Source organism: Puntigrus tetrazona, chromosome 7, assembly GCF_018831695.1.
Source record: "Puntigrus tetrazona isolate hp1 chromosome 7, ASM1883169v1, whole genome shotgun sequence".
Lineage (NCBI taxonomy): Eukaryota > Metazoa > Chordata > Actinopteri > Cypriniformes > Cyprinidae > Puntigrus > Puntigrus tetrazona.
Window position 1 is genome coordinate 21,027,653 of NC_056705.1, and position 12,305 is coordinate 21,039,957.

The 12,305-nt window shown below is 38.7% G+C and overlaps 1 protein-coding gene and 1 long non-coding RNA gene across 9 annotated transcripts in view; one reads left to right on the forward strand and one right to left on the reverse strand.

Annotated features, from left to right (window-relative positions):
• The window catches only part of chd9 (chromodomain helicase DNA binding protein 9), a 55,657-nt gene that overhangs the window by 14,998 nt on the left and 28,354 nt on the right, over positions 1–12,305 (forward strand). For 7 of the 8 annotated variants that reach the window (XM_043245580.1, XM_043245583.1, XM_043245581.1 and 4 more), the window contains exon 3: positions 8,825–9,219. In XM_043245580.1, coding sequence (XP_043101515.1) covers positions 8,825–9,219 — 395 coding nt within the window. Of the gene's footprint in view, positions 1–5,552; positions 5,706–8,824; positions 9,220–12,305 lie in introns of those variants that run through there. The other variant, XM_043245584.1, reaches the window with a different exon arrangement.
• On the reverse strand, positions 3,577–5,419 carry LOC122349513. The gene is made up of 2 exons (XR_006251461.1): positions 5,126–5,419; positions 3,577–5,003 (listed from the first exon to the last, which is right to left on the reverse strand). It is a non-coding gene; the product is annotated as an uncharacterized LOC122349513 (long non-coding RNA).

Below are 12,305 nucleotides of genomic sequence, written 5' to 3' on the forward strand. Positions count from 1 at the left end.
AGTAGAAGTAGAATTTACTTAATAATAATAATAATTTACGTAACAATAATCATGATAATATGAAATAGTCATAATACTACTATTTATTAATACAATAATACTGCTGCTAATAATATCATTATTATTATTATTATTTATTAATAATAATAATAATGTAATTACAATTATTGAAACTATATATTTTATTAATCATTTTATGTATGTTGTGCTATCAGAAGGGATTATTACATTTTCATTTGATTACATTTTAAAAGATTAATAAAAAAAAAATGTATCTAGTTTTATGCCTTCATGTGGTCACCGCTGTTTCAGAAAAAAAAAAAAACTTTTTTTTTTTTTTTTTTTTTTGTTTTACTTATTACTAACATTTATTTTAAACTTCAAAAAGCTAAAAAGTGCAGAACACAGGATTCATTTATAGCTCTCCCAACTGTTTTTTTTGATCACATGCAGTTTTCTCCTCTGTATTTGTGTGTGTGTATGTGTGTACTTTTGATTTAAAAAACAATTAGCGTTTTTGTGAATGACGTTCAGTGTGTTTGAGCGATGTTTGCATGTGTGTCTGACGGCATGTTTTGTGTTCCCCGTCACCCCTGTCTTTCCCTTTTGCTCTAAATAATGAAAGAAGTGTAAAGGTCTAGTGGAGGTTTCCCGCTGTGTGCCTGTTTTCTCTTTCCCCTGCATATATCTCTTTTCCTGGGTTCCTCATGGACCCATCTAGCAGTCTGTCTGCCTGGTGTTCTATCTGTCGTTCTGTTTATAATCATCCATCATTTTGAACACATATTGAAGGAAATCATCTGTAACCAGCAGATACCGATCTTAAAATAGTTAAACACCATGCGATAAATCGATGTGGCCTAATTCATACTTGCAGGGTGTTTTTGGGGTATAACCCATTAGTGACTGAGACTGTGGGTTGATGGTAATCCTCCGAGGCAGATTAGGTCACCAAACTCTGAAACTGTGCTACCCACGCACACGAGCACTGGCTTCCAGTATACATGATGTTAGGGGGAAGTCACAGCAGCAGACTTTGTGATTAATCATACAAAGGTGATGTAATGGCGTAGCTTTGTTCAACCAAAAGTAAAAATCCCATCATTTACTCACCCATATGTCATTATGAGTGAAACATACAGTAGATATACATACAGTATGTGTTTCAGCATGCCTGCATCATTGTACTACATTGTCCTCAGTGTATATGCTCGTTTGTGTGTGTGTGTGTGTGTGTGTGTGTGTGTGTGTGTTTTAGAGGGTTTTGGTGTGTTCGGTATGGGTCATTAATAGCCGTCGTGTTTAATGGGTTCAGGAAACCAATGCTACTACACATTAGGCCTTCCCTCATTAATCCTCTCTCTCTCCCTCCATCCCTCAAGCTCTATCTGCTGTACTCCACATTAGTCTGCAGTCTAGTCCTAATTATGGACTCTAAACTCTCTCTCTGGTCCTGACAGTGTAATTCATTTTCACCTAAGCAGGACACAGATTTTAGGTTGTGGGCAGGGATATCATTACAGTGTTAGACTGTAAGAGCTCTAGATGAAAGTGAGAAAACTTGTGTGTGTATGAACGTGTGATATTTAATAAGGTTTCAAAGAAAGTGCTTTAGTTGAGAAACTGTTAAACACACAGAGGGTGTTCATTATCAATAGCAAAAGAAACCAGCTGTTTAGTATATCTGTAGATTTTTTTGAATAAGTGAAAGTTGGCTCCATGATGCCAGGGTTTTTGGGTGTTTGTTAGACTGCTGCTATGTAAATACCAAGGTGTTCTGAGGTTTTTTTAAAGCATGTTGCTACCTGGGTTTGAGATGATGATGATGATGATGATGATAGGTACTGAAACCCCATATTAATGGATCAATTGGATGAAGTCACTTCCATTCCAATGTACAACCATTTAAAAGTTTGGTGTGAGGTAGGATTGAAGAAAAAAAAATCTAAATTAAATCATTTTATTCATCAGGGAAGCATTAAACCATCTAAACTATATAACATTGAAAACTGTTGATTGGATTTAAAATGTTCTCAAGATTTTATTATTAATATTTTTTTTTTATTTTATCACAAAATTGTATCACAAATTGTAATTCTTTATATTTAAGATATGTTGGCCTATAAATTTAAATCTTACGTTTTTGTTGTTGTTTTTTTTTATATTTTTTCAGAGCCTGATTAGAAAAAGATATCATTAAAAGCCACATCCCAAATACTTCAAGATAAGCAGCCTAGTTTGAACAGTGTGTTTAAAAATAATATTACTCTCCTGTTAATTTAATTTCCTTAAAAAATCTTTCAAATAAATACTATAAATAATGAAAACAAGTCAATATTTATATAACATAACAACATTACAAATAATATATAAAAATAACTTATTGATAACAAGGTTTTTTTTTTCTTTACAATCAAATGAGCATTTTAAAATAAAACAAATACATTTCTGAAGGATAATGTGCAAATGTGTCCGGAATAAATAAAAATGCAAAACTTGTTGAAATAGAAAACGGTTATTGTAAAAGTTATTTTTTTTGTACCAAATAAATAAATAAATAAATAATCATAAACCATTCTATTTGGTATTGTTTTTTTTTTTCAGGAAAAATATACAAAATGTTTAATAATAACAGAAATCTGTCGAGCTGTTCGCACCTTTCTGCATGCACTGATAAGATGACGACATTTTAGTCTTCATGTGACAGTTTGGATATCTGGAAGGGTTGCAGGCACTAAGACAAAGGGATTGGTCATATTCCAAGATGCTGTAGCTCCTATTTGTCAAGATTGCACTGTACAGATCAAGAAGTACAGTTCACATTCATTTTAATGTGTTTCTTCCATGGAGGCTTAAGGCTTATTTGCCACACACAGGCTTGAAATATCCTTGAAAATATCCACCTAATATAGGAGGTCTGAAAGTGGGCGGGTTTGTAAATAAGTTGCGCAGATGGAGAACTGAAGGAATAGAGCCCTTGCTCTCTCTCTCTCTCTCTCGCTCTCTCTCTCTCTCTCTCTCTTTCGCGCTCGCCCTCTCTCTCTCTCTCTCTCCTTCGCTCTCGCCCTCTCTCTCTCTCGCTCTCTCTTATGCAGAGCTGAACTCCTCCCAATATCTTGGTGCTGCTATTTCATCTTATTTACATATTAACCGTTTGTTTGCCATAGTGTAAGAGGTGGTTTGTGCTATGTTTTCCTCCTTACAGTATACAAGCACACTCTTTTCTTTGCGTTCTCCGTCGCTCATATGTTCTTCGTCTTCTAGGTTATTCTCTTGTGAAGGCATGTTCACATACAAGTACGAGTTACACAGAAAAATGAGTAATTAGTAACAAATGAAAAAATAATTCTATATAACCTTGTCAAAAAAGCTTTTAGTAATGAAGAAATACGACAGTACCAAATCCTCTTAAATTACCATCACTTCTAAGCATATTTAAAGTGGGTGTATTTGGTATTCCTTACATCTTGGGGTCCCCTCAAGTCTAATAGCAGTACATTTTGACCTTGAGGGGACATTTTTTGGTCCCCATGAGGAAGCAAGCCTCAACAAATCATACAGAGCGAAGGTGTTTTTGTTTTGTTTTTTTAATCTAAATCTCTAAAATAGCAGAACGCTTTGTGCAAGTGGGCAGATTTAGGAGTAGGGGTAGGATAAGGAAATAGAAAATACAGATTGTACAGTAAAAAAACAACTGCACCTATGAAATGTCACTAAAAACGTTGACATGTTTTATAATTTAATGATAGAATTTAGGTTGGCATATGTTAATTTGTATTATTTTTATATTTTAGTATTTCTGTATTTGTATGCCATTTTATGGAGGTTTCTGAGCTGTTTCCACCAGTCCAAACTTCAAGGCCTTGTTATCTCTCTGTCTTTTTTTTTTTTTTTTTCCTGTCTCTGTTTTGTTATCTCTCTTTCTCTGTCACATAAAATGTAAAAAAAAAATAGCATACTGCCGGATGAGAAACATTCACAAGAACTAACAGAGACACGGATATACTTATGTGCCACCTACTGAGAAGGAGTGTTTCAGATTGCTTTTAGTTCGCATGTATTGTCCTGCCTTAATTTAACCTTGCAGAAGTTGATCTTACTCCAGTCTCAAGGCTCGGCTTAACCACAGCTAATCTCTTTGCTACTCCGCAAGATTCTTAAGCTAAGATGACCCAATTTTAATGTGTGTTTTTTTTTTTTTGTTTTTTTTTAGTAAATAGTCATAACACCGATGTGGTTGTATGCCTGACATATTATTTGGGGTGTCATAAACGCACGTTTTTCCTCCTATTTTTTTTTTTTTTTTTTTTCTTAGTGCTTACACTTGTTTTCACTTTTGCTGCATGTGTGTGTGCATGGGCTCAAGTGGTTTGTTGCAGTGCACGTGCACAGTTGCACATGGCCAATCTGTCACACTTTGGGAAAGTCAGGGCATGACCTCATTTCCCCTTGTTGTCACTGTTGTATCTTTTGTCACTTCCTGTGAGCGTATCCAGGCAGCAGCAAATGAACTAATGCCACCTGCCCCCTCTTCTGTATGTGTGTGTATGTGCTTGAATCGCTGGCATAAGTATGACGCGTTTCAAATTATAATTGTGATTTGTATTACTTGTTTAGGTCAAAACAATGCTTTGATGCAAATTAGCTGTTGAATATATGTGTATGTGTATTCATTTCCTTAAACGCTTGCTGTAGTGCATTTTGTGCCTGGCAAGTAGAGAAATTCAGTATTTTTGGGGTTAAGTTGTGAAAGTTAATGTAATAACAGCTAGCACCCTCTGCTGGACCTCCTGTTTCACAATGAGCTAAAGAGAGAGAGAGAGAGTGAGCAAGGCAGAGAGAGAGAGTGAGAGAGAGAGGGAGAGAGAGAGAGAGAGAGAGAGAGAAAAACGAGTCCGGATTTTAACGACATCTCTAATATTCATGCTGATGCGTTTTGCTGCTTTGTGCTTTCATTTCTCTCCGCTTCGTCCGCGTCTCCTGCTCGCCGCACACACCCCAGCCTGAGAGAGGGGAGGGGAATGAGTGAAAAGGAAGGAAAAAAAAACAAGTGGAAATAAGGAAAACAAGCTACAGAGCGTCCAACTGAGCCAGTACAAAAAACCTTTTGTGTTAGCAATCCTACCTTCGTCTGGGATGTGAAAGAAGGAAGAGGAACGAGAAGTCTTGACGGTCTATGTGCGTTCGCGTGTGTGTGTGTGTGTACACAGGAGAGGACCAGAAAACGACGGCCGGGAGAGATCAAGCGCAGTTGTTCTCGGACGGGCGAACGGTTGGAGGGAATCGATGAGAAAGAGTCAGCGAGAGAGGGAGGGAAAAGAATAGACCAAGCTCAGCTGAGCGCAGCAGAATGAGAGAATCCCGGACCAGCGTGGCTGCTTCGTCTGTCTCTTCCTCATTCCCTCGTTTTCCGTGAAGTGCGGCTCCATGCAGCCCGGCCAGGGGAGGAGGAGGAGGTGAACAGGGCTTCTTCAGCCACGGACCTGCCGGGGGAGGGAGGGAGAGAGGGAAAGTGAGCGAGAGAGAGAGAGAGAGAGAAGGGAGGAGGGAGTGAGCGAGCGAGCAAGAGCAAGAGAGGGGAGCAAAAAAAAAAAAAAAAAAAAAAACGGCGAAAGGGCAAGGCTTTTGTTGGCGGTTGGAGAGAGGGAAGAGGGGGGAAGAAGAAAAGAAAAAACATGTCTACGGTGAACAGGCCGAGAGGACGGGTGAGTGAGTGAGCGAGCGAGCGCGTGTGTGTTTGTGTGTGGGGGGTGGAGGGAGGTGGAGGAGGAGGAGGAGGAGGAGGAGGAGGAGGGAAGGGTGGGGGAGGGGGCCGGCAGGAACTGAACAGCTACAGGCTCATGCGGCAGGCTACACAATCGCCGCCATCTTGTGCTAACTGCTTGTCTCCATTTCTTATTCTTTCATTGTGTGCTAACAGGGATTGCTGCGCTATCTAGCTCTTGACTCGCTGTTCACTGGCTCTGTCCGTTCGTCTTCCTGTTTAGTTGCTTTCATTCGCGAGGCGCAGTAGGATGTGCCACATGTGGCTTTGTCTGGCAGCGCAGCGTTCACGTTTCTGCTTCAACATAGTTTCATTCTAAGATGAGACGGTGATGACCTGAGCGTGGAGAGGGATTGAAATTGCTGTGGCGCTGGCAGCCTGTAATTTTAGTTATTTATAGATGTGTTACATAGCTGCAGTGCTCACAGCTTGCTGCATTTTCCTCTCTCTCTCTCTCTCTCTCTCTCTCTCTTTCTCTCTCTCTTGCTCACGTCATATTCCCTCTATTACTCATTTTCTCACATATGCTCTCCCGCCTTCCCCCTATAGCTTTTCTCCCTTTCCCTATTCCTGCTGATTTACCCCTTTCACGCCTCGAATGGATTAGTGTGAATATTTCAGGAGAGCTCGCTCTGCTCTCCGGCTCATGTTTAGCCACCAAATGAGTTAGTGTTTATAACCCACCCCCTCTCTCTTTTCTTTTGTTTCACTCTTTCCAGATAATTCCCTTTATTTAGCCGCCAGGAAAGCGCAGGCCGGGTGATCCGATTTTTATTTCTGTCTTTTTTTTTTTTTTTTTTTTTTGAGTCAACAAAGCTTTATTGGCATGACTGGAACATTGCTCTGGCCGCGTGTCATATTTATAAAGAGCGAGCGTGCAACATAAAACCTAATAAAGTAAAAGATAAGATCTCTTTCTCCTTTACGGGTTCAAACTCACTTTAGCCGCTTTCCGAGTGAAGAAATGGTGAAAAAAGGGAGATTGCATGTCAGCGAAACAGGCATGAATAATAAAAGTTGGCATGTCTCGGCCTGCTATATGATCGTGCCGTGAATTATACATGACTGTCTTTTTATTTCATGGGGTGAGGGGTGGATAATGTGAATAGACGGGCTCTCAGGTTGAAGATTTTGTCTCTTGACCTTTGCTCAGGGTTTGATGTTATTTTGAGGAACTGTGACTTATTAACGCCCCTTTACCTTATGCTTACTAATGATATCTCACATGTTTTGATGACTAAACCAGTAATAAATTTGCAGCCCCAAGTGGTGTGCTGCATTTGCCTGTGCAGTCAGCAAAACCATTCCTTTATCTTCCCCTATAGCTGGTTGGCCACGTGAATGGATAGCAGTGGATATTATGAAACCCAGGCATTAGGAACATTGATGATGCAGCAGCTCAAAGATGGAGGATTTCCCATGTTGTCATCCAGTATGTGTGGGTGGACTCGGGCATACCATGCTGCACTGCTTGAGAAACAATCAGACGAGATGGGATCTCAGAGGAATTTTGTCTTGGACATCCTCTTGCTTTTAGTCTGCTAGAGAGGTCATGAAGTAACTAGTGTGCTTATTAAATTTTCAACCAGTATTGAGCTGGGTAAAGAATGGCCCCAAACACTTGAACGGTATTTGAGTTGATGTAAGCACAAGTATCTCTACAACTTGACAGGCTTCTTTGAAATAGGTGTCGTGAGAAATCACACCTGTCTCAGTATCAGCCCTGCAAAAAAGAATCAGGGGAGTGAGAGCCAATCGGTAAGCTAGCCAATTAGAAATGCTCTTTGTCTGTCAACAAAGTATGCAATTAATTTTTTGCCCATCGGGCAAAATGGTTGGCAAAATTCCCAATTCAACCTGCCACTCAGATTTCTTTTCCCCATTTTAAATATATGATATAACTGACTGTGATTTGGGAAAAAATAAAGCACAAAGTCTAATTTATCCAGAGCCAAAAAGCATTTGCTTGAACAAAATCTCTTGTTTCTTTTGTTCCACTTTAATTAAAATCAGCATGAAATGAAAATCTATTTTCTGAATGAACGTAGTGATCTTATTATATTAGCCATTCATCTCTGCATACTTTTTTTTTTAATTAACTTGATCTTCCGGTGAAAAGGCAGACCTCTTCCTATTGATGCACGATGGACTTCTGTGACCATTTAGTGAGCCTATTCCCTTTAGTCCCTTTTCTTACAATCGATTGCAAACTCACATTTCTGCATTGAAGCATCAAAACTAAGTCTATATATAGGCAAGTGTGTGCGTGTATGTGTTTATATATATGATGAATATCACTTGAATGTGCATCACAAAACAGAAAGAAATATACGATTGTTTTATATTTACAAAAAATGTAAAAGAAATAAATCTGTCTCTACTTGCATTGCATGATAAGTTAATCATCTGTTAACTTTCCATTTACACAGTTATCTTCAATTTTTTGACCCCAATTTGGATTCGACTCTGATAGCATCAGCTTTGCTTTTGCAATGCACATTATAAGCGAACCACCATAGATGAGCAAAATAAGCAGCCACTGTGTGTAAAACTACCCAAATGTGGCTTCTGGTGGCTGTTAACTTCATACTCCGCCTGGGAATGATTTTGCACATTCTGGTTTGTTGGCATCTCTTCGGAGGTCTGTGTTTTGTAAGTTAGCTTACAGAAACTTTCTAATTGTATGTGCAGTAACTGTTTCACTGTACTGAATTTGTCCCCTTTTATAAGAAACCTATTAAAGTATTTACATCAGCTTGAGTCCAAGTTTTCTAGGTCATGACTAGAGGAGTGATGTTATGGCTGTTGAATTCAGCTTGTCATTCTGTTTCTTGTCTAATAGCGCTCTTACATTGACAGTCAGACTAGTCTATATGGCGTCATGGCATCTTAAATAGTGTATTGTTCATCATGGGTTTAGCATATGGAATTACCAAATCCTGAAATAGAAGCTTCCTGTACAGTCCTGCCTACACAACAATTCTAGATTAAGCTGATCCTATAGAGAACATTCATATCTTGTTTGAATGCTAATATCTTTCTTTTTCTCTTTTCTCACAGCCTCCTAAGAACACTAATGGTCCCAGCAGCCAGCCGCGGGTACTCAGCCCACCAGTGAAGAGCAGCTCCTCTTCTTCCTCTTCGTCATCCTCGTTCATATCCGTGTCAGAAAAGCGGGCACAGAAGCGACAGCAGCAGCAACAGCAGATGGAGTCGTCCCTTTCGGACGATAAACAACAGAAGGCCAATCGAATCATCTCAGAGGCCATCGCCAAAGCACGAGAGAGGGGAGAGAAAAATATTCCACGTGTTATGAGTCCAGAAAGCTTCCCGTCGTCTTCGTCGCAGCACCGCAGTCACAGGGCCGGTTCTTCCAAGTCCAGGGGCAAGGATAAGAGTTCCAAGAAGGCCCGGATTGTGACGTCATCCAAGTCCAAACAAAAGGCTCAGATTGGGTAAGGCCGCTGCAAAATTCTCCCCAAGCTGAAGGATGAGTGACATTTTGTCTTTTTGGTGTTTTGGTAAAGAAGTGGGAGGAAAAGTGTTGACGACTTCTATTTATCCAAAAGCATCTCTGTGACTTCACCTGCACATTGTTATTCACAAAGCTAATCAGTGCAAGTTAAAGACATCTTCCTGTTTGCAGATGCGGTCTTAATGCGTGTCTAAATCTAAAAGTCTAAATCTGATGAGAGTTCAGTTCTCAGATTGTGAGGAGCATTATCTGCTACTTTAAGCTAACAGCATTAATGAAGCAATAAGGTCGAAGAGGCTGCACAATATAGTCAAGAGTAAAAGCCATTGTTAGCCATTCAACTAAAGCAGATATGCCTCGACTTTTAATTATGAAGAACATTATAGAGAATACATTTCAGTGCAAAAATTGTATCTCAGCCATTTCTTTTTCCTTAATGCACATTTTGACTTGTGTGAAAGTAGAGCAGATTCACCCCAGGCTAGCGCATAAACTTGTATGCAAATGTAGAGAGTTTATGCGCATATCAAGCGTTTCCTGTCAGATTTTTTTGCCAGCAATAGTCTCTGACAAGTAAAAAATATATATATTTTTTTAAATATAAAATTGTAGCACTGCAAATATGGCAACCACAGCAAAATGCTCTGTAGTTCCGTTCAGGAAGTATTAAGGTGTCAGCATTTCTTTTGATATTTACAGATACATTTTCGTTCAGTCACATTCAGATTCTGTCCTCAGCTGTAAGGAAGTCTTTGGGTCTAGAAATGTGCTCAGAATATGCAGGAAGTGATTACATTTGAACCAGAAACAAAGCATTTTTGAACCAAGGACTACTTTAATAACCCCTAAGCTGTTTGCGGTTATGAAAAACACTGCCCTAGCAGTTCTCTCCAGAAATGTTGGAGATTGGAGTCCTGAAGAATAATATGTGGACATTTTTTTATTCATAATTTTTATTCATATTTGTTTATGTGAAATCCTCTCAATATTATACAAAGTTGTATATATTTATATAAAAAAACTATCTTTCTGAAATATAAAGATTAGGCTACGCTAGGATATCAGAAAGTTATATTATTGTAATGTTTTTTTTTAAATGTTTTTTTTAATTGTCTAAAATATTATTTTCAAGTTATTTTTATAACAAATTCTGATTTCTTTTCTTTTTTCTCTGAAAACTCAAATACATCTCGTTACCCCCTTGAGGCCTTTTGGGAGTCCCTGGAATTTAGTTTAAAAATCCCTAATCTGAAAAAAAATCTGCCTTTTTTCATAATTCACAAAAATGGCAAAGGGACAGACACTAAACTGTAATCTGGTGTTCTCTCATATTTGTCGCGGTTAATGATTCCTTTATGTACCTCACATGTAACAGCAGTGCTCGAACAGAGAGCCTATTCTGGTAAAAAATGATTAGATCATAAGTCTGAATCAAAAATGCAGAGCTTTATGACAAAATGATGTCACCTGATCTGCATTAATGCAGGACTGAATAGGAGAACGTTACATGAGATTTCTAGGTCATGTGCATTATGTGTAGGCCTCTGCAAACTTTATTCCCCCAAATAACGTCTCAAGCTCTACGATTCAGTCTAGATGCTGCTTTGTTCTTAGAAAGGCTGTGTGCTCTCTTACGGTCCATTGGTGAGATTACGAAGCTAGCATGAAAATGTTTAACATTCCCGCTGTGCTTGTAAAAGCAGTGTGTTGAATTTCTTCTGTGACTTGTTCGTCGTGCTTAATGGATTAGCAGTCTGACTGACCCAAATACTTGGGCAGTAAAGGCAAGACAAACAAGTCATGTGTACGTTCAGACTCAACTCCTCGCTGGGTGATTTCTTTTCTTCAGTCTCAAATTGTATAGATTGCAAAAGCAGATGTCGGTGGCTTTTAAAGGCTGGTTTGCAGATACTACAGAATGAGATGTTTGCATATTCACGTGATAATAGGCTAAGTGGTCACCTTCTCCCTGTAAAGTACAAAAAGTTACCTGTCTGGTTTGGCAAGCTTTTATCAAGCGCGTCTTGCTGTTTGAGTATTGTGAACAGGATCTTGTCACCTAGCATTACTGTGCTGACGTTCTAATGTACGTTGTTGCCGCTCTGCTATAAGTGGCTGGTATTTATTAATGGTTGAGTGTTATGTTGTAGCTAGTGCTGTCATAACCAAATGCAAAGACCACAGTTAAATGAATCCGTGTCGGGAATAACAAATGTTTGTTATCAGTTGGTTTTGACTCTCAGAAAGACGTATAGACCCTGTCCTAAATGCTGGATGTTTGGCAGCATAAGCCAGGACAGATTTTTCTTACCGCAGTCAGCAAGGTTGGTCGCACTTTATTTTAAGGTCTAATTTGTGCTCAATGAACTCCTATTTTGCTGCTTATTAATAAGTTTAGGTATTTATTAGTGATGTAGAATGTGGTCAAGCTTATTATGTGCTTTTTTTTTGTTCTGAATAGCCAGTATAGGCATGATAATAGTGTAATGGTTGTAATAATAATTAATAGTGAGAATTGGTATAATAAAGTCTTACTGCAAGGCCATAGCGTGCGAAATTATTTCTACGCTTAATGCTTCTGTGTTGTAAGACTAAACATTGCTCACAACGGCATTGTATAGTTAAGTGTTCTGTCCTTTTCTTCTTTTTGTTTTAACATTTTATTATAGAAAATTACTCTATATATCATTCAGCATCTATCTTTTAATGATGATAAAACCTTTTCAAAGAGAGAGAGAGAGAGACAACCTTGTGAAATCATAAAATGGGAATGAGACATCCTACTGTCTCTTGCACTTCTTGGACAAGCCGCAAGTCCACATAAAGCGTGCAATTTGGTACATGGCAATTGAAAATTGGCTCATCTGTAGTGAGTTGTTTGCTTAACTGCTGTCTCACAAATCTCAAATGTCAGTTTGAGGTTGCACTCAAGAAGTCTATGGGAATACTATTCTTGACAGTCTGTAGATAGTTCCGACTAGTATTATCGATAATATCGATAAGTGCTCGTTTTTTCCAGACGCGTCCGTGCAACAACGAAATAAAAGCATTTAAACTTTTCGCATC